This window comes from Mercenaria mercenaria, unplaced genomic scaffold (genome assembly GCF_021730395.1).
Source record: "Mercenaria mercenaria strain notata unplaced genomic scaffold, MADL_Memer_1 contig_4409, whole genome shotgun sequence".
Lineage (NCBI taxonomy): Eukaryota > Metazoa > Mollusca > Bivalvia > Venerida > Veneridae > Mercenaria > Mercenaria mercenaria.
Window position 1 is genome coordinate 1 of NW_026462635.1, and position 23,652 is coordinate 23,652.

Below are 23,652 nucleotides of genomic sequence, written 5' to 3' on the forward strand. Positions count from 1 at the left end.
CGAAACCGGACCGCCGCGACCTACTGTTATTCCAGATTTCAAATTGTATCTAGGATATAGGCATACATTTAGTACCTTCCGGTGGCTAGGATTCGAACTAATTCGAAAACCTTCTAGATATTGTCAAAATAGTGAAATATTCTTAGTTAGGAATCTATCCGGTCTACTTCCATGACCTCTTTTCAACATCTAGAACTATCCAGGCTCCATATCTTGGTAGTACTCATATCGTTTATGTTGTCTACATTTTCATTCAAAATGGACTAAACGTTGGTCGGAAACCGACTAGACTTAAACACTGTTAAAGTAGTAATATTTCAAGAGCGAACGCCGCCCTGTTATCTAGTATGACATTCTATGTCTGCTCAAGGACAACGCAAGATTCCTTATCTTGCCAAGGGCCTATACATTTCAGTATACTATGGTACTAGCTAACTCGAAATTTCAACTTAGTAAATTTGGAGTTACGTACATCAAATTTAGTAACTTGAAATTTCGAGTTAGTAACTTGAAATTTCGTGTTAATAAATGACATACACCTGGCGCTAATCTCTGTCGTACTAATCCCGTAACAGCTGATATTTTAAATAGTCTAACAAGCTGTAAGTAAAAGTATAGTATAGAAATCATGAACTAGCAAGACGAAAAGAAGAATATCATATTCATTTTATCTTTAACAAACAAGTACTGAGTATCTTATCAAACTGAAACTGTATGCAATTAACCTAGCTTATATATCCTTATTACAAGTCCAGATATATATGTTTACCTATTTGTTATTATAGATAACAATTGATCTTAAGTCAGTGTTTTTATATCATCCTAATTATAATATACCAACGGGCTTGCACTACTCTACGTAATTACGTATTGTAATATATAAAAGATATAACAAAATACATAGAAGAGAAAATCAGCCGAACACTAGAGCAATCAGTGAAGGCGATTAATACCCTCAGATGCCACTTTGAGACAAGGAAAGTAAAATATTTTGATAATGATCTTTGCCCTTCAAATGTGACCCTGACCTCGAACCTAATGATCTGCTGGATTATAATCTCTGTCTGTCGTGTTAATGAGGTTTACGATTGGTGCTAGTTTTATGAATATCCTTTCACTGGCAAAGAAGATATAGAGCAGACATAAATTCAAGCTATTTTAACTTTGTCCTCTAAATGTGACTTTGACCTTGGACCTAATTAATGACCTAGGTTGAACACTTTGTATGCCGCCTGAATGAGGGTATTTATTTGTTTACTCTTTTGTTCTCTATTTTGTTCCTTTAGCCACGTAAACGAAAAACAGGCACATAAAAGCTTACGGAATGAAAAAGTAGTTATAGCCACCTAAGTATGCAAATGTAAGCCGAACATGCGTGTCTCCAATATAGCCATCTTATACTTTAAATCTGGGGATTTAAAAATAGTTTATTGAGAAAACGTTTTATTCATAAATACAGATCATATTGTTACTAATATTGGCTTAAATTAAAGGTGTTACTATAAACAGAGTTACATGTACTAAATTTAGATCAGGAATTTCACACTTGTTTCTATTTATAGTTAAACGGGTATTCGAATACAACGTTGTTAAAAGAGATAATATATTGCATTAAACAGTAAACATTATAATTATTGACATTTTATTTATAAATAATATAATTTCAAGTAAAGATGTGTTTAAACAAGTGAATAAATCATCAAAGAAAAGAGGAGGGAGAACCCTGCGAACGTTTTAAATTTTGTTTTCTCTTTAATATCAAAAGGTAATATTTTATGTTGATTTATATTGCACTTTTCTTATTCAAATTTCAGATGTGTTTTGTATTCCGCTTACTTTATTAGATATGATTTTATTGTGAAAAACATCAGGTGCACAATTTCTCAATCTGAATAACAATTCTGTGAGGTTTGATGACTCCAGGTGAAATACTTTTTGAGATATGCACGACACAAATCCGGACAGGCGGGGCGGGGATGGGGGCACAGAAATACCAATAACTGACTGGAAAAAGGTAACATGAATGAAATAACACTAACTACAATAAAACAGTATTACTCCTTTAAGTTAAAGTTTAAGTATATTCTTAAAGCGACATAAAACCCAACCAAAAGCTTGCAGTGATTCATTCTATACACCGGTCACCTCTGAAATATCAGACTTAGACTCAGACTCAGAATCTGAATCAGAAAGCAAAACTCACAGTACCACCAGTATATGTTCTAAACAATATTTGGAGAGTTTGTAGCCTGGCTCAAAATTGATCTAATACACGATCTAAAAGCTGAATTTAAGCTTAAAGTAGAAGCCAGAACTAAAGAATTACGTGAAGAGGTATCGCAACTACGAGAGGAGGTTAATCCATAACGTAATTGTGTGAAAACGCGGTCGATAAATCATTATCTTTTAAATTATATGATAACAGACGAATTTTATATAAATCATGAATCAAGATATAGACCTTTTAGGGTACTCTGTTGTGATGTTTCAGCTATGTAGTTTATTGTTTTACATTTGTATTTCTTTTTGATGTCTTCTTTCCAAATTCTTGTTGCACTGTTTTTATTGTTGCCGCCGCCCCGCTCCGTTTTCAATACTAATGACACAATGACCCTATTTTGTTCGCGAACTTATTTTCAGAATGAATTATCTGTGTCGAGCATATATAAATTTCAAATTTGTAGTTACTTATAGGCAACGCACACAATTCAATAAACAGAATCACTCCTTTCAGTTACATAAATAATCTGTCTTTAATGTTAAATGATCTCTTAAATATGAACTATTTGTTATTTATTGTGTACTTGATAAGTATGTCTGGTGATGTTGAAATTAAGCCGGGTCCTCTTATTAATAAAGAACACTGCCTTTCAATATTCCATCAGAATATTCGGAGTATACGGAATAGATTTGACTTCATCACAGAAAACTAGAAATGGATGTCCTATGCTTCATAGAAACTAAACTGGATTCAAATATACAAGACACAGAATTACAGTTATCGGGCTTTTAATATATGCTCAGGAAGGTTAATTCTTGTCATTCAGGGAGCTTTCTAGTTTATATATCCAAATTCTTAAGGCCTAAAAGATCATGTAACTTAGAAAGTATACTTCCAGTCCAGAATCAGTTTGGTTGGAAATTAAAGATAAAAATCTTATTTATTATGTTCAGTACATAGAACACCCCATTATAAGGTAGATTATTGGGATAAACTGAACAGTTGTCTTGAAATGGCATTAGAATTAAGGCAACAGTTAATAATTGTTGGAGACATAAATGAAGATTAATTAAATATAAATAATCAAAAATTTAAAGATGTACTTTTAGTTAATAACATGACCAACATTTTATTAGTTCACCGGCAAGATTTACGTAAAATACGGCTAGAATGTCATGTAAGACTATACGAAATTTAAACTTACCTTATATATTATCATTCCCACCCGACCTTCATTATATAGATGTCTTATAGAATATATTTCAATAATACTTCCTTTATACTTTTTTACTTAATTATATTTATCTATTCTTTTCACAATAAAGTATTTCTGTATCTAACATTGAAATATTATCTAAATTATATGGTTTACTATACATGCATATTTTACATGAATATCTTTGTATATCCTAGATTTAGGTCTCCAGATCATCAATTCTGATCATGAGTGAAATTTTCTTTTCATTTCATTTTTAGTAACAATTCTTGTGTTTCTGTATTTAAGGTCCCCACGTCCTCATCAAAGTAAAGCGTTCATGTCTGCTTTCTCAGCTGCAAGTACATCGCTGTTAGGTCCCAGGGTCCCCATGTCCCCAGTTTTACATATATATAAAGTCAGTAAAATCCTTGTGCAGGTCTAATATATATAAAAGTTAAATTTCCGAGAAAAAACAGCAGTAGACTTCTGCGGTTTTTTTTTTCAATAAAAAACTTAAAAAAACTTTAACTGTTCTGGATTTTACTGAAACATATTAAAAGCAACACAGAAAAGAAATATATAAAAAAATAACATGAATACTTTTGTTTTTAAAAACTTTCACATTCAAAAATGATACTTCTTCAATACTTATGTTTCTACACACATTATCACACATTCTCACTTGATCTAAAATATTTTTATGTCATATTTTTATTGTTTATGTAGAAGAATGAGATACAGAAGATTGTGGTAAGGTTGGTTGATCTATATAAATATCAATAAAATGATGCCCTAAAACTATATAAAATGATGAAAGAACAGCCAGCAGAGTCCATTTTTACTAGAATCGTTTTGACAATCTGATTTATTACTTAGCAGATAGTCTCTGCAGTTGTACATTACAGTTAGTTGCTGATTTCTTTTCGTTCAGGAGCTGCTGTCATTCCAGATGAAGGGCCCATTGGATTTGCTTGCAGGATATCTTTCTTTCTTATGTAGGGGTTTTGTAAAATAGTAATAAGAGTATCTTCAAATAACAAATTTTAGAGATAACATTCAAAAGAAGTAAACATATTCATTTCAATAAATATTATGCATTTTTGTAAAAAGTATAAATTCACCTTTGTATGAAACAAAATTTCAGTGTATAGTTTGTTTTATGTGTTTAATGTTGTTTTTCAACAATAATTTTGTTATTCAATAATAATCATTTTACCTTACCAGTATTCCTGGATTGCTTATTTGCTCACTGCAAGTAACTGACAACTTTTCAAAGTCCATCAACAGTGTAGGATGAAGTCAAACCAAACATGCAACCCCTTGATTCATAGCCCTGCGCTCTACCTACTGGTAATTTGAAATGAGTTTAAATTATATACCTCTGTCTCATATATGAAGGGTTTCTACCATATTTTAGAGCTAGTTTCATCGTTATATTTAAAAAAAATACAATCTGAAAATACCTTCTTTCAACATGTCTTTACGGCCTACTTCTTAAATTGACATATACAGTAAATGATATGCACAAATTTTAATACTGTACAGAAATGTTTATATATTATGGCCTTTATTTTTTAAAAGGCAGAATACATGCGCTATTTTCTATCCATCTTATTTATAAGTATCAAAAAAAAGGATAACTTTTTTAAATCTAAATATTCATCTTGCAATAAGGTATACGAAACGCATTTTAAATAGATCCGCATGATTCTAATAATATATTTGTAAAACCTAAATTGAAAGATGATTTTAAATCAAAGTATGCATAATGCAAAATAGTGTGACAGATTGCCGGCAGATGAGAAATAATTTATTCTGCCTTTAAATTATCAGTTACACAATAGACATGGCTTGTCGCTGTTGTTTCATTTCCTACCTGTTTTAACACAGTGGCTGACAAATTCCCTACATAAGTATACAATCAATATAATCACCACCATATCTTCTGTGATCAGAAATTACCATGCATAATGTTTCGTCTGAGTACAAGATAACTGCATTTTGGAATGTCTTCATATGAAACATAATGGACTGGTATAAATTTGTATAAGATATAATAATGTGTTTACAGATATTAAAATATTATTTTCTTTTGCATTCAAACAATTTATTGAAAAAAAATAGTATAAAAATGTTTTATCTCCATTTATTAAGTGTTTGGCACAAAACAGTATAACTGCTGTTTCTTTCGTTTTTAAATTGAATATTTGAAAACAAATCCTTATTTTGTGAACTTGTTAAGGGTTTTGCTTTCATAAAGGAGTAAGTTATTCTAGTGCTAATTCATATACTGTGATAAAGTTGGTCCCATAATCATTCTATTAATATTCACTAAAGAAACTATATTATTTCTTTTAATACACATGTACAACATTTGAATGAACTTTGTACACGAAACAAATATCTAAGATAAAATAATAGTCCTGAAATGAAGGAAACAAATAATTGCATTAAATTCTTTTGCGTAGAAAGAACAGAATAAAATAACATTTTTTATGCTAGACATTATCAGACGTATCAATATTTCTTTGATAATAAAATAAGTTTTGAAAGTTAAAAATCTATCTAGGCCAGAGTAATTTCACTTAAAAAGTAGTCTATTGCCATGATGTGTTAGGTTTATGGTACGCCACATAGATGCTTCAGTTATGAATGTATTACATTTTCTGCAAGATGATCAAAATGTTATTCTATAGTGAAAATATGTTTAAAAATGGTCAATACCATGGAAGTTTTTCTTTCTTTTTCTTTTAATATCTCAGACTACCTTTTTCCTGGGACACAATATCAAGTTTTGATTACCCGGTAGTTAAACAGTAAATAGGGTTGTGGGCTTAATTTTTTGCTAAATTGGTGGAGAAATTTGGACCTCACACAAGTTTTCATAATATATGTTTATGCGAAAATCACAATTTCGATAATAATTTTGCGAATATTGCTTTTTTCAATGCAACATTGTAGAATTTTATGAAAAATCTCATAGTCGCAAATAAAATGTAATATATGGTCTATAAAGTGATAAAATGAAATTGATAGGTATGTATGCTTGTTTTTGAGATATTTGTCCACGATTAAAGAGATCTGCATATTACACGCTGAATTTGATTATTATTTGGAATTATTTAACGATTCAAACCTTTTAAAGTCATATCTTATCTTTAGAAAAATAGTAACGTATCTGTTTAATTAAATTTACTCACAGGTAGCCTTTAATTCATAAAACGATTTTCATTCATGTATACCGAGTCCTGACTTTATTCTAAGTTATTTGGATAAATGACCTTACGCCACTATATTTGGTTATCAGACATGCAGAACTACCTTAAGGTAAAAATGTTGAAATAATATCTATAGAAATGCATATAGAAAATAGATGTAGAATTGAAGAATTGAAGATTTTAACAGAATTGTTTACAGAGTATATTCCTAGTAGACAAGGTTTGAGATCGTCTGAAAATTCTGAATGTCGTTATGTTGTTCCATACAACAAGTGCAAAACAATCAATGATAGAAGTTTCTGTACTATTGGTCCAAAACTTTGGAATGAACCGCCGTTAAAACTACGCAAAAGTAGATCACTTGACACATTAAAAAAATATCTTAAGACACTGTATTTCAGAGATTTTGCGGGATTGTTTTAAATTTTTGATAAATGTTTATCATGCGAAAACAGCAGGTGATAGTTCTTAAATTTTTGTAAAAGGTTTTACATTTCAACATTTATATCTCCAAGGTTTGTTTAATAAACGCACTTGTTGGTAAGGCTCTATGGGTAGGGTAGTGTGTAGTATTTCATTCTTAAATAGTATATGATGGCACCATTAACCGGGGGTTTTGAACCCCTATATGCAGCTCTTCTGGGCGTACCAGATGCTTAAAGCAATGGTATTGGCAATAGGGGTAAAATTACCTCAAGGGGAGGGGTGCGGTCATGACTGTTTATTACAATAAGACTGTTATTATTGTTATTGTCATTATTAATATTGTTATAATAACTATTATTATTATTATTATTATTATTATGTACAACGCCATTGAATATATCATTGGATAGAAATAAGCGTTTAATCAAATTATTCAGTTTCAAGTTCAGTTTCAGTAAGAAATTAAGTTTTATTACTTGATAGATTTTTCATTTATCAACTATCATTTCTTATTTCTGCTTTTTAATTGATATAGATATAAAGGCAAAGCAATTTAATTCCTGTGATATCATAACAACCGCTATAAAGTTGCCTTAATAAAATCTGTATGAGAAAATTTAGTAAACGTGGGAAACCTCTCTCTCACTTACCCGTCATCCACGACAATTATCTTATGTATGTACGTGAACATGTTTAGCACATTAATATCATTGTGGTGTGTTTCTGCAAATCCGGTGTATACTTGACGTGTACAAAATATCTACATTAGATTACATTATATGTAACTTAATCATCCAGACGAGTACAACATTAGTTTTCTCAAAAGGTTATCTCTACTACACATGTTGTTGCTGCTGCTGTTGCTGCTGACGATGATGATGATGATGATGATTATGATGATGATGATAATAATAACAATAGTAATAATGGCATCGATGATAATGATAGTAGTGTTGATGTGTTCAAGCATAACCAAGAAAATGGGCGCCATGTCGCAGCAAGATTGATTTACCAAGAATTAAGCAAAGAAAATACAGATATGACTATAAAGTTTAATGTTTGTTAAGATGAACATACAAGACACTTATTGAATTAATAGATTAAACCTCCTAATGTACAACACAAGTTAAAAACTGTTTTAAATAATCCATATAAAATATTGAAAACTTTATATCAATGTTATGTTCGTTGATATTTCATAATATTGTGAAGTATATACTACTGATAATGACTTCTTTCTTATGTTATGCATTTTTCTGTATGATTAACGCAGTAGAGAGCGTTTTACATATTCGAAAGACTAGATGACAATTATTACTTTCACTAATATATACAGTGGAAGAAATTTCTGAACATTTTGTTACTTTCGGCGTTATAGTAAAGTACATACAGTAGAGAATTATGTATGTGATAGATGTGTAAACTCACATAATTTATATCCTCTTGCAGGAAGCTAATGTTTATTTTATAGATAGTCACTGTACTGGAATAATATCTTTGACAGCCTATATTACTTTTATTAGGAAAGCACATTAACTCTTGTACTAGACCAAACTGCGAAAAAAGAAGTTCTTGAAAGCAAAACTGTTTTCTAAACAAAATGACCTTTGGTTTCTTTTCCTTAAAATGAAAGATTAAAACTTGTACACAAAAATGAAAAGGAGCCCTTAAATATTTCAATTTGGTTTCGAAACTGAACAGTTTCTAACAGGGAATTGTAAGTTTTATGTTTAACAATCCATAAGCAAATGTAATCGAAGAAAAATAAAAGATGTTCAAAGTGGCTTATCGGCTTTGATAATTTTAAATTAAAAATCTCCTGTCACCACCATTGAAGGTCTTAGAATAGTGTATAATATAAATGTTATCGTCTTAAATCTTAAGAGAATTCACGGTAAACCTAAAAACATGACACACGTTATTAATAAGTACCGATCATAGTGTTTATGATATCAAATGTTACTTTAAATAGTACCAACAGTGTTAAATTTAGGGTAGGAATTTCCTTTATATATTTTCAATATATTTTGATATGTAAATGGATTATAAATGGAAAGAGGATGGATAACTGCATGGATAAGTTGTGTTAATTTACATAGTACATGCAAAAGGTAATATTTTCTTATGTTCTTTTCTTGAAATGAAAGTCGTGTACATATTTTATTATCATTTAACAGGATATGCCTAGTTTTTGTGCATTAGGGTTCTTGTTGTTGTTTACACATTTCGAAATATTCATTTTACTTTACAACAGAGCTTTCTTTTGCATATTTAATAAATGTTTTGTTTCAAAGATACCGTTTTCGTAATTTCTATTTATACAAAAGAAACGTATTTAATTTGGGTTCAACTTTGTGTTGTTTCCGACCTATATACTATATAGTGTTATTATTGTTGGCGCATAAGCAATGTTACTTCAAGTACTGCTGTAAGTACTGAAATTAAGTCAAGACAGGTATCCAAAACCTGCCTTACCAGTCTCATTTTCATTCATCGTAATATTCAGTTTATAACTTAAAATATTTTATTTATGCACGATTAATTTTAAATTTTTACAATGTACTTAAACAATAAATAAAGGAAGGAAATAGAGAGTGGCATACATTTTTGGTAAGATAACATTTTTCAAATTATTCTATTTTTCGTTATATTTTGTTTTTAACTTCAATTGAAAAGCATGTGCATTTTTTTCAAATGTGTTATGTGTTTCACAACATATGTGTACCCTTTCCTAAAGAAATCATGAGAATAATATTAGAAATTTACAATGACAATGAGCACTGCTATTAAATTTGAAATGCATATATGTAAGTGTGATATCTTTTTCGTTTGCTTTGTATTAGAACATTAGTTTAACAATCTCATTTAACCACTACCTGTAGCTTCATATAATTTTTACCAAACTTAAATTATAAATTGAAACTGTCTGATTCGTTCAAAGATCTAAGTAACACGTGTATGAAAATTTAGTTGCCTTTTTATGTAAACATTTAAACATTTTTTTGTAAGCAAATAATAATTTCTTACAGGTAAAGCAAAACACAGTATAAATGTATAGAGTCACTAAAAACTGGATTTTTTTTTGTTAACAGTCGACTGTTACTGCACGGCATTTAATTATGAATGTAGCTTTACACACACAATTTATTCATATTTTAGGAATGTTAAATATATTTGATGAGGAGTTTCTGCATTTTAAGGAGCGATGGTCATTAGATATCTTTGATAACAGTACTTTCATATCCAAATTAAACAATAATTTTGTTTAAATTAAAATTCTATTTTTTTAAATTTCTCAACACATTTAAAGTAATTCGAATATAGTGTTGTTTTTGTTGTTGTTTTTTTTTCTTTCTTTTGAACAGCATTTTTATGTTAAGCTTGAATGTTGAACATCATCATGTTAAATAAGCTGTTTTTGACGTAAGTGGGGGATGCGATAATATTATAACAGATCTGACGTTACAAAAATTCCGTTTCAAGTAACTGGCATTCAGTGAGGCAAATGTCAAATTACAGTCATTCGTAATACTTAAGACATCCCCCATCCCTATTGTCCAATTAGGGTTTTGCTGAAGTCTGCTACATCGACTGAGATTGTTTTTCGTGAGACCTCGGACGCTTGATTTCGTATCCAGACATTCTTTTTTGATCGTACCAAGTGGGAGCTCGTTGGCGCTAACCACAGTTTGATGGCGGGGATCTTGATTTCTGTTGCCTTGGTATTTAAGGGGAATCAGAAATGGCATAGCTTTATGCAACTGATTCATTTATACGGTTCCTAGCATACTGGGGTACATTGTTATTAGAAACTCTTGATGCTTGTGTTTCTGCACATAATAATTATAGTCCCAAAGTGGAAATACTTTTTTCACAATTTTTACGTTCATACTGCTCTTTGCCGGGTAAACTAAACTAACCTTACCGACTGGCCTTAATTGTGATCTGAGGTCAGTGTACTCAGCCCATATTCTTTCCCTAGCATCGCCAAAAAGACAACTTGTTGAATCTTTACCAGAATTGGAAAAAAAACGCATTTGAAATTCGAACTGCAAAATGCAAAATAGAAAATATTTCGCGGTTTGCAATTGAAATTACAAGTACAGGAATGATTTTAAAGCCTGAAAATCATTTTCTCGGAAAGCAAATCGCGGTATATATTTCTTGAACCGCAAAATTAAAATCTAGCATAAAACTGCTGTTCTTGACACTTTTCGAGGATGTTTTAACAGGAGAGTAAACGTGTTCTCGTGTTCATGTGCTCTATTAAAACAGTTCTTTTTATATATGCGCGTTTTATGCAAAATTGCGTTAACGCATGTTCATTTCGTGTTATAACATCATCAGATATCCGTCGGGATACGTTGGTACTCTCGCCCTACCGAGCTTTGGCACCAACCGATCCCTCGGGATTCGCCAGATGTTATAACAAGAAAAAAAACGTGTGTTATCCATACATTCATTTTGAAATGCAAAGCGCAAATGAGAATGAAATGTTTAATTAAAAATTCTGAAAAGTTAAAAATATTAACATCTTTCTCAGAAAGTGAATCGCGATCAATTTCTTAAACAGCGAAAAAATCATTTTTCAATTTGAAAAGCAAAGCGCAAAATATTTTGCAGTTAGTAATTAAAAATGCAAAGCGCAAAGGTGACTGAAAAGTTCGATTTTAAAGCCTGATATATATTCATTTTTAAATACTGAAAAGCTCAAAACATCACAATTCATATATATAATGAATAATAAGTAAAACTTCATTTTGCCATTCAAATCGCAGAAAAGAAAAACGACGTGACTGAAATATTCAATGTTAAAGCCCGAGTTGCTCAAAATAGTAACATTTTTCATGGAAAGCGAATCGCGGATTATATATATCTCTCGAACTGCAAAATAAAATTCATTTTGCATTCGAACTGCAAAGTGCAAAATGCAAAATATTTTACAGTTTGCAATTCAAATTACACAGTGCAAATTAGATTGAAATCTTTAATAATAAGGCCTGAAAGGCAAAAAATAATAGACTATTTCTTAGAAAGAGAATTGCCGTTCATATATATCTTGAACCGCAAAATAAAAATTCATTTTTCAATTCGAACTGTAAAAGGCAAAATGTTTTAAGGTTTGCAATTCATATTAGAAAGTGCAAATTAGATTGAAATGTTAAATTTCAAAGCCAAAAGAATGCGCTTCATATGTATCGTGAATCGCAAAATAAAAATTCATTTTGCAATTCGAACTGCAAAATGTAAAATGTTTTGCAGTTTGCAATTCATATTACAATGTACAAATTAGATTAAATTGTTAAAGTTTCAATCCTAAAAAGCTCAAAACAATAACAGCTTGCTTTCTCGGAAAGCAACGCGGTTCATACAAATCTTGAATTGCAAAATAAAGATTCATTTTGCAATTTGAATTGCAAACTGCAAAACAGTTGGTGGTTTTCAATTTGAATCGCAATCTGCTAAACAGTTTGCAGTTTGCAATTCGAACTGCAAAATGCAAACTAGTTTGCGGTTTGCAATTCGAATTGTGAACTGCAAACTGCAAACTGCAGACCAACTTAACGCCTATAAATATTCATAATTTTCGATGACATTTTGTATCATTTGTTTAGGATAGAGCGTTATTGATGTGTCTGAAATTTCAGTAAATGTGAAGGGTGTAATCATTGTCAATTTAAACATTTAACCTGTGCGTTTTTAAAGTCTATGGGTGTATTTCCTAATGCCCGTTGTTCAGTTTTGAAATAAAATTAATAAAAAAATTTATATCAATATTTAGAGTTAGTTGTGAGAGAAAGATGCTCAATATGTTATCTCTGTTTTGTTTATTCTGAACAGATGGCGGATAAATACTTCAGACTTGTGTGTTTTGTGGTGAACATATGTCCAGAACCTTTAAGAGAATTTTTCATCAAGCTTGCTAAGTGTGATGCTGGTACATCTTATTCGAACATTTGCTCATATCTTTCCCAACGACATCGAGACGTGATAGAACTTAAAAGGAGGAGAAAAATTAGGGATGACCAGTTCAATTTACTGTATCCTGGTCAGGGCATCGCTGATGTAAACAAGTGGGATGTTACTCTGCTTATTACATTAATTACGGAAATGTTTCCTGCGAGCCTTAAGCCTATTGAAAAGTTTTCTATCGATGAAATTCGCGCGATAAGAAACCAGTTGCAGCATCTTTCGAACACTTCAAATATGTCTGATAAAGACTTTGATAGCTATTGGGATCGTCTCGACAGTGCGACAATGACTCTAGCCAAACATACATTCAGCGTCACATCTGAAGCTGAGTTTCGTAAGAAAATTGACAATGCTAACACTAGCCACCTACCTGATCTGGGGGATGCATTACGTCTATGGTATGAGGAAACTATTCGAGAAATGGCAGACACTATTAATGAAATGGCTGACACAATTAATGATATGAAACACAAATTAGATAAAGTTGAGTCAGATACAAGGGAAAATACGTCAATCCTAAGACAAGTAACTGTCGCGAAGTCAGGACATGCAGGTAAGTATCTGAGTAAGTTATATATTTTTTCCAGGAAACCCTTCGCACAGTACCGGCCAAGGAATACAATTTTCCTGATTGGAAACGTATTATCAATTTACCAAAGCATTATACATAATTCTGACACGACCCAATTTATTTCCCTATTGAACAAAGAAGGCAAATATTTGGTGAATATCTTCAAAGATTTAGATAATTATATTTAATAACGTATTAGAATCGAAATGATATATCGCATACAGTGCTTTGCTTTTGAATAAAATCAATGTTTTGTCGTTCTCTTGATATAATTCCGTTGTATTTTAACTCCAAACAATGATTTATTTAACGACATAACACTGTTTGGGATATATTATTTCGTAAATAATGCATTTAACTCTCGTTCTAATCTCGTAGTAGAAAATATGTTTTTCTTACTAAGTTCAGTAATATAATTACCATTAAAACATTAAAGAAATGATTCCGTTTTCCAAAACTTAAGTATTGACAATGATATGGTCTTAATTTAGCGATTGTCTTAATTCTGAGTTCTGCCTTATCAGTTTTCCTGATAATATGTATACTTATTAAAGCATACAGACACTGAATACGCATCATGTTGGATTCAAATAGTCCCCTCTCTCTCTCTCTCTCTCTCTCTCTCTCTCTCTCTCTCTCTCTCTCTCTTTGCTCTGTAGAGCAATTTTCCTTTTTTTTCTTTGCAATTTTTTTTTGCTGAAATCACATGACAGATCTATGTTTGACATTTAGGTAGCATTTTTATAATTAAATGATAACATGACAGAAACTGTCATTGAAACTTAGATTATACACTATCACTAAAATTTGGTGTCTCATTTTAGCTGATCTTGCAGCTTGTGTGTTTGACTGAAATACTTTTCTTGCGTCAAACATGGCCCCCACTTTTCGTTTGATTTTATTCAGCACTGACAATATTCTTCAAGAAAAAGTAGGCTACAGACATCTAAATGGATCCTGATGTGTGCTTCAGCCATTGGAAATATGTCAATCTTATATAGAATAAAGAATAACAGCTATATAACCTATATGGAACCATTGGCAAAAATTGAAATCTGGCCAGATGAGCGTGGAAATGGACTATTTTGATAAGAATTGGATAGAAAATGATGATTTTATTGCAATTTTGCTGTCAAAATGGTTAAAGCTAAAAACTGTCACATGTTCACTGCTTTGGGTGTAATTGTTTTTTCAAAAGCTGCATATGTGTAGACTAAAGATTGATCATTTCTAGCAGTCAAAGGTAAAAATAAACTAGTTAACAATTAGGTTAACTGATTGTAAATTAAGTCGCAACAGCTGTTTTTGGCAACATTTGACGTGTTGTTGACGTTACTGAAAATGCCTTAAAACCTTTTTTCATGCCTTTAGATTGCTTGTACATTTCAAATGAAACTGGCATAATTTTAGAGAAGAATGTATTTCTTATACAGACACTAAATAGGTAAATGGCGCGAAAAATGTAGTAGTCGCAAAATGGCGGCTTCAAATTGTCCTTAGTTTATTTCTTTTGCTCAATATAGCTATTTTCATTGTTTTCTTTGCATTTTTTTTCTGGGATCATATGACAGATCTATGTCATGTAGGTAGCATTTTCATAATGAAATGATAACATGACAGAAACTGTCATTGAAACTTAGGTTATACACCACGACTAAAATTTGGTGACACATTTCTAGCTGATTTTGCAGTTTGTGCGTTTGACTTGGACCAAACATGACCACCACTTTTCGTTTGATTTTTATTCAGCACTGACAATATTATTCAAGAAAATGTAAGTTACAGACATGGATCCTGATGTGTGCATCAGCGATTGGAAATATGTCAATTTTATCTAGAATTAAAAAGAACAGTTTTTGAGTGTGTTGTTACTTTACACACTCGTTTCTATTCCCCGTTAAATTACAATGGTAGGAAACATCAATATTTTTCAATACGCTGACGCCAGTATTTCACATCGGGTGCGTGACGTAATTTAATGTGTGTCTTTGCATTAATTCTTTTATTTAGTTCAGTATTGTTTATCTTATTCTGGCCATTGAACAAATTCATTATATTTACGTTACATTTAAGTGTAGATACGTATGTAATAAAAAGATTATCATCTTTGCATCAGGAAATATGCACTCGTTCTTTAGCGGAAGATTATTGCGCTCCTAATTTTGCGCAATATTTCCGTTGCAGAACTCGTGTATATTTCTCGTTTCAAAGCTAATAACCTGTAATTATCTAGATCGATTTTTATGGTATGGCCTCGCTTTATTTAGATACTCGGTACAATCGGGTTGATATTGTCGCTGTTGTATTTTTTTTTATTTTTTGTTTGCTAACGCATATAAAGATATGCCATTGAGCACTCGTTAGTTCGAACGTTCATTGGCAATGACAAATTAACGCAAAATGTAATCAGAACGAAGATGTATGAAATTTTCATTTCGAGTTCTTTCTAGTTGTCGCTTACCCGTCAAAAATATCTAAAACTATTTTGATTTACACCATAATGTCGTTTATTTCTTTTAGGAGACAAACACAAACGATTCAAAACTGTAGATAACATACTGGTTCAACTTCAAGGTTTGTACATAATTCTACATTTCTTTTTATTTGTGTCACTATTATGCTACGAAGAATGTGTAAATCAGCTACTCTATTATACAGTGAATGACTTTTATAACTCAACACCTGGTTTCATGTTTTCTTCTCTGCCACATATGAACAGATTTGCATAAAACTGATACAATGTTAAATGATAATCTCATTTTCATAAAACATCACAAGGAAAATTGTCGGAAGTAAAATCATTTAACTGTTGCGTTTAAAAATAGGGGCCCTTTAAATCAAAAGTCATATAATCCGCAAATCCCATATGACTGCAATACACTTTAAACGTATAGAATTGAAGAAATTCAAATCAGTGTGTTTCCTCATTTTTCAATTCCAAATAATGGTAATGAACAGTCGTCAGTATTTCAAAATCCGTGTATGCAGTAAACAGACCATAAGCTTAACATCTCGTTTTTCCGCGGATTAATATTGAGCTGCTAAAGTCGCGCATTATCTCGTCTACAGAACTCGTGTATATTTCTCAATACAACTAAATCACACTTGTAGAATGTTATCCTATGTCCAATTAAGGGCGGATTCTAAACCTTCGCGAGTGAAAGTTTGGCTGCAAATTGTTTAACCTCGCAGAAGCGAATATTTGCACAAAGCGATCAGCACCAATTCGCACTCATAATGTATCCATTCTTGATTGAAATATTTTATACTTGACAAAGATAACAACAGAAAACATATTGTGGTGTTAGAAAACTTGATGAATACTAGTATACAAAACAACCATTTTTGTTGGGTTTAACGTCACACAGACAGGATTATAGGTCATATGGCGACTTTCCAGCTTTTGATGGTGGAGAAAGACACCAGGTGCCCCTCCGTGCATTAGCTTATCGTAGGCGGGCAATAAAATAATCATGTATTACGGTTATGAATCATTCAGGTTTAGAGCCTACATCTTGTATATGTAAAATCAATTATGTCTGCCTATACATGTTGGTAGTTTTTCTCCGTTAGATTTTCATAAACAAAACGACCAAATGAATTGAAACATGTCATTTAAAAAACAAATGACTATATTATAATATAACTGCATAATAGTGCAAAGAGTAGCCTGGGAATCCAGTCTGACAATTTCTAACTTTTTTTTCTACCTGCAAATTGACAGTTGATAATATCAGAAACTCGATGAATGCCAATTAACACTAATCAGCGCAAATTAAATGATATATTTAATGCATAAATATTAGGTATGATTTCTTCTGACAAAGCACAAATATTGTCAACGGCTTCCCAGGCTATGCAAAGAGATTAACATCAAACTTATGAAATAATATGACACCCATTATTATATTTTCTGTAACTTTTATGCATGTAAATCAAATGTTGGGTACAACTAACCCGCCACATATTGCGAACCGCAGACTGGCATTTATATTTAGTGTGTGCCTGAGCTTACTATCATAACCTGCATTTTGCACTACCACCCAACAAACAAATTCCACAATAATCGAACGATGCACGCCAAATATTGATATCTTGTACATGTAATACATGTATCAATTAATAGTATCTCCAGACTACTTATTGCACATATAAAATATGGTGTTCAGAATACGTGTTCTTTATATAAGTTACAATTATTTCATATAAAGATAACAACACTGTAATCATTTCTATAAGGCCTTCATGTGCATTAATTGTGTTAACGTAAGCAGGACTTAGGCCGGTGGTAGGGGACGTGAGGGATGTTGCACATTAAATTACCTCTCTGGAACAGATTTAATCAAACCGAGTCTGCGGTTATTTTGTTTGGTTGCGTAATATGCTTCCAAAGGATCTTCTTATCTGTTTTCTTATCGTTTGTATTACAAAATAAATTAAAAGGAAAACTATAGTGTCAACTTTTCGATCAAGAAGCATTATCAAATGACCTTACGTTTAATTTATTGTAGACTAGGATTTGTCCAAAAGTTGTATTAACTAAATTTAATTACCAAGTATGCTAAATCATAGAATCAAACATTACTTATCATCTGTCACCTATTTCTACCAGCTGGCTTTGAGACAACAATGAAGGAATTGCCAGACAGTTTCAATGCCCCTGTGGAAGAAAACGATATCCGAACAAAACTTAGAGATAATCACTACGTGGTTGTAACCGGAAGTTACAATAGTCGTTATTTTGAAACAGCACTTGCAGCCATAAAAGGAATGGATTACAATTACAAACGAAGTGTCGAAATGCACAAGTCATCGGATTGGCGCCATATCGATCCTGAAGATGTTGATTTCGTCCTATGCAGAGACCCTTTTGGGAACTTTTCGTATGATGAAAGCAAAGCTAAAGCTATGGCAGATATATTCAACAGCATGATGCATACAACAAAAGGAGATGAGAACAAAACTATAGACCTAGTCATAGTAACAGACCTGAAGATTCTGACAGAATGCAAAAAATATCACGATCATGACATTCTGGAAGAAATAGTGAAGGTTTTTGATGATACAAGTGAATCACGACCGGCGGACCTTACCCTTGGTATGACAAAGTCGATTATGATTTACGTTTTAGTCCGCTATTGATTAAAAGCCAATTATGAAGGATGTAAGCTTGCACTCGGTTTGATATTTTATTTATTTTCGTCTTTTTAATAAGTTTGTGAGGCACGGGTGGATAAAACCATCAACTACTACAATACGATGTATCGCATGCCAGAGAAAGAGGTCAAAGATTTAAGGACATTTTTATCCAGTTTATAACTCTTTGCGCATGATTGATATTTAAACATCACAAACAATTACAATCACAAGACTATATTTAGAACGCTAGCTAAAATGTCAAGCCAACACGTACAGGTCAAAGATTTAAAATAATTTTCTTGTTATGCATCAAAGAATAATACAGATAACAAGAAACCAAGATCCGTAATTCAAATGCCAACGTCACAGTAACACGTCAAAAAGTTATGGTGTCTTTTCTTGTTTAATAAATAGTTTGATATTAAGATAATTTGAGGACAAAAGATCACCACAACAAGACTACGAAACTTTTTATCACTAATAACAAACTTTATATAGCTTTATACAGTAGCAGTCCTTGCATTGCCATGTTATACTTCCTTCCATTATTCATGCGGGTGTCTATTTCAATAATAAAGCGTCGATCTAACGTTTCTAGGCTTATAGGCTAGTAGATTCGTATACTTATTGTTCATTTGTACATGAAACTTGATAAAATGATTGTCCGTAAAGTATATAGATATTTAGACAAATACATATCGTTACGCTATAGATAATAACATAATCCGGAACTATATATTGTTTTATGCGCCTTTGAAATTTCATTACGTTACTCTCTCTCTACGAGAGGAAATATTCACATCTCATGAATTTTTAGCGTTCACGTAATTACATATGCATAATTTAAACGCATAATAAAGCAAATATCTAATAAAACCAGTTTAGAATGTTCAGTCATGATAAAATACAAGATGGCTCCTAGTGTCTGACCATACCATGTTTGATTTCTTGTCCATGCAATTTTTCATGAAATTAATAACATATATTATGAGAAATATGTACACGCGTCTACTAGTATTTGCAATATATTTGTATGTGGTGTTATATTTCAGGGTGTAGAAATAAGAATATGACCTCGAACTGTTTTCAAGTACTATATTTGGTCATATTTAAACGTATCTTTATTTTTTTTATCAGCGTTTTTTTATGCCCCCACTTTGGGGGGGGGGGGGGGGCATATAGATTTGCTCTTGTCCTTCCGTCCGTCCGTCCGTCCTTCCGAAAATGTTGTGTCGCGCGTAGCTCTGAAAGTATTTGACGTAGAGTCACAAAACTTTACAGGAATGTTGGTCAGCATGTGTAGTTGTGCACCTGGGGTTTCGCGTCCGGATTCATTCAGTCATGTAGAAGTTATGGCCCCTGACTTTGTAAAAATTGGTCATTTTAATGTTGTGTCGTGCCTAGCTCCAAAAGTATATGACCTAGAGTCACAAAACTTTACAGGCATGTTGGTCAGCATGTGTAGTTGTGCACCTGGGGTTTCGCGTCCGGATTCATCCAGACATGTAGGAGTTATGGCCCCTGACTTAGTAAAAAATTGGTTATTTTAATGTTGTGTCGCGCATAGCTCCAAAAGTATTTGACCTAGAATCACCAAAGTTTACAGGAATGTTGGTCAGCATGTGTAGTTGTGCACCTGGGGTTTCACGTCCGGATTCATGCAGTCATGTAGAAGTTATGGCCCCTGACTTTGTAAAAATTGGTCATTTTAATGTTGTGTCGTGCCTAGCTCCAAAAGTATATGACCTAGAGTCACAAAACTTTACAGGCATGTTGGTCAGCATGTGTAGTTGTGCACCTGGGGTTTCGCGTCCGGATTCATCCAGTCATGTAGGAGTTATGGCCCCTGACTTAGTAAAAAATTGGTCATTTTAATGTTGTGTCGCGCATAGCCCCAAAAGTATTTGACCTAGAATCATCAAAGTTTACAGGAATGTTGGTCAGCATGTGTAGTTGTGCACCTGGGGTTTCGCATCCGGATTCATTCAGTATTGTAGGAGTTCTGGCCCCTGACTAATGTCATGTAGTGGGGGCATCTGTGTCCCATGGACACATTTCTAGTTTTTTTTTGTTTTTTTTTCGGGGGGGGGGGGGGGGGGGGGTTCAAGGTATTGGACCCCTAATAGTAATGTTTTAAAAATGGCATTTGCTTGGTATATTCTTAAAGTTGACCATGTTTCACACTGTGTTGCAAATTTTAAACAACTTTCACCGTGCCGTTTTTTGTAAATTTTGTATAATTTATGGTATTTCCTCACGCTCAAAAAAGAGACAAAATTCAATGTTATGGCCACTATCAAAAATGTTTGCAGAGAATTCATTACAACATTAATTTTGATAAAAGAAACATCAAACTATTGTTAAAAATTATAAAACACAAAATAAAACTTTAAACATCATTTTTATGTAGGGTGCCTCAAGTAAACAGATTTAATGAGACAGAATTCTAACTCCAACACTGAAAAAATAAGGTCGAATCCAGTGGGTCTGTTTTGAATTTTGCTCATTTCATTCAAAAATAACCTTGGGGCAATAGTAAACCCTACCTGCATTTCTTCCAAAATATGTAATCTAAAGAATGAAGGCAAAATAGAGAACTTTTACCGCACGCAACTCAGTATTTTTAAAGATGTCTAACTCTACCCCTCCTGATTCAGAGGTAAATCCACATTGAACAGCAAAAATCGCTTATAAAATGAAAATTTTCCACTTTTGTACAATTCATCCATAATTAGTCTTGAAAGAAAAAAAAACTTACTAGAAAAAAGGAAAACATGGAAAACAAATTTGGTCTCAGTGGGGTTTGAACCTACGCCGCCCTGAAATTGCAGTCAAAGTAGGTTTATGGTAGGAATTGAATACACTTCAAAAGGGAGATACTCTATTACGGGTCCAATAATTAATTCACGTTTAGCTATTCAGTGCGCTTTTGTTTCAGTAAAAGTAGTGAAAAGCAATATCACGAAGGAGTATCGAATCAAATTAACATTTTTATGACTTGGCTAAAATCCTTATATGTAAATTTTTTGAATTAATAATTGAAATTTTAGATAGCGTTTAATTGACATATATTTTTATTCTAACAAAAGTACTGACGAACAACTTCCTGAAGCAGTATGGTATATCTAGCAGTCAAGTAAATGAAAGCGTAATTAAAGAGGCAAGAGACAAATTTAAAGCAAAGAAAGCCATTGTGGTGACTGGGCCGGGAAAATGCGGAAAAACATCAGTAGCAGTTGCGTTGGCGTCTTCTTATCAGCCTTCACAATGTTCCCTTCTTACAGAACCAAGCGATTTTAAGAAAATTGACCTTCAAAACATATGCTTGATCATTATTGATGAGTTTGCCGGAAAGCATTGTTACGATAAGAAAAACGTATGCAAATGGTACAACATGTTTGATCATTTGAATAATGTCATTACGGAAGGACAGATGAACGTAATAATCACGTGCGAAAAAAGCAAGCTGGACAAATGTTGCGACGAGGTTTCACCACACCCTGTGCTTGAACACAGAGTAAGCATGCCCGAACGTACCATTGACATTAAACAAGAGACACTTCAAAATACAGAACGTAAGTAGGAACTTTGAATACTGAAATGATCTTCAATTTATTAATTTACCTCAAAGTAATGTTAAAGTCTTATTATATATATATTTTCAATCCATTTTAATTAGATTCGACTTCGTTCAGGTCGAAGTCAATTTGAGGTTCCACTAAAATAATCCCTACGTTTGTACGTCTTTATGTGTCAGCTGACATGTGGACGTGATCATGTGTTGCAAACATGAAATCAATTAACTTTGAACAAAATGCGTTTCAAATTGACACGTACTCTCAAAATGAACATAAAGTGTACATGTTGTGGTTACATGTGCATACAATGGTGATTCAATAAATTCTGTCACTAATGGTCTTCCATAGAAATCATTATACATAACAGCATGATAATCTAATATATTTGATAATGGATCTTTAATTTATATACTGTATTGTTCAGAGGAAGTAGGATACAAATGTAAGCTTGTTTGGGAATAACGTTTCTATTCTTTAGAACATATCAAACTTCTTTTTCAAACTATTTTTTTCTTTAATTTTGATTTTGTGGTGTGTGTAACATATTTATCTATGTATTTTTAATGCACATGTGTTTTGTAACATTTTCAACACTGCGAGTACCTGGAGCAATATGTTCGGCACATAATTATAGACATAATGTCAGCTTAATTTTCAAAACTTTTAACAAACATTTGTTGAGTAAAAGTGGTGCGTATTAATGTACCATCCGTAATTCATTCGTGAAAATTGTATGTCTGCAAGAGGGAATTGATGTAGACATTGTTTCTATTTCAGTTGTTACAGATCCGCTTTCTCCGATTCATGGGCATCAAAGGTATAAAAAGGGTGTATTGAAACACTCATTTCTAGCTCACCCAAGCACAAAGTGCTCAAGGTGAGCTTTTGTAATCGCCCTGTGTCCATCGTCGTTACGTTGTCAACAATTTGACTATTCACAATTTTGGCCCAATCTTAATAAAACTTGGTCAGAATGTTACCCATAATAGAATCTTTGATATTTGGTCATCTGGGGTGAAAAATCCAGGTCACTAGGTCAGATCAAAGGAAAAGCTTGTTAACACTCTACACAGCGATATAGGTACCAAGTCATTGATTACATGTAGATTTGACGAACTGCCTTAGCTCTTATTAACTTAATTCAGTGGTGAAATGATATGTGAGATGTCAAAATAAAGTTTGCGCATTGTTAGTTGTTCAACAGGCTGTAAGATTTGCCCAATAGGGCTTTACGACATAAAAGTAATATTTCTTGAAATATAAATAAAAATTCTTTCAAACTGGGCCCATATCTTTAGCATAACAATTATAACAAATTAAAAAAAATA

The 23,652-nt window shown here is 32.3% G+C and overlaps 1 protein-coding gene across 2 annotated transcripts; it reads left to right on the forward strand.

The window, feature by feature from the left end:
* The first annotated feature begins 1,587 nt into the window (after positions 1 to 1,587).
* LOC128553862 (uncharacterized) lies at positions 1,588 to 23,431 on the forward strand. Of its 2 annotated transcripts, none has more exons than XM_053535053.1 (6): positions 1,588 to 1,765; positions 12,905 to 13,589; positions 16,128 to 16,181; positions 18,220 to 18,705; positions 21,836 to 22,321; positions 23,102 to 23,429. In XM_053535053.1, exons 2-6 carry the CDS (start codon positions 12,905 to 12,907, stop codon positions 23,203 to 23,205), a joined length of 1,815 nt encoding a protein of 604 aa, XP_053391028.1. In that variant the 5' UTR covers positions 1,588 to 1,765; the 3' UTR covers positions 23,206 to 23,429. The 2 variants fall into 2 exon arrangements, with proteins under 2 accessions (XP_053391028.1, XP_053391027.1); XM_053535052.1 differs by lacking the exon at positions 1,588 to 1,765 and adding an exon at positions 9,078 to 9,174 and having other exon boundaries at positions 23,102 to 23,431.
* Positions 23,432 to 23,652: the final 221 nt, after the last annotated feature.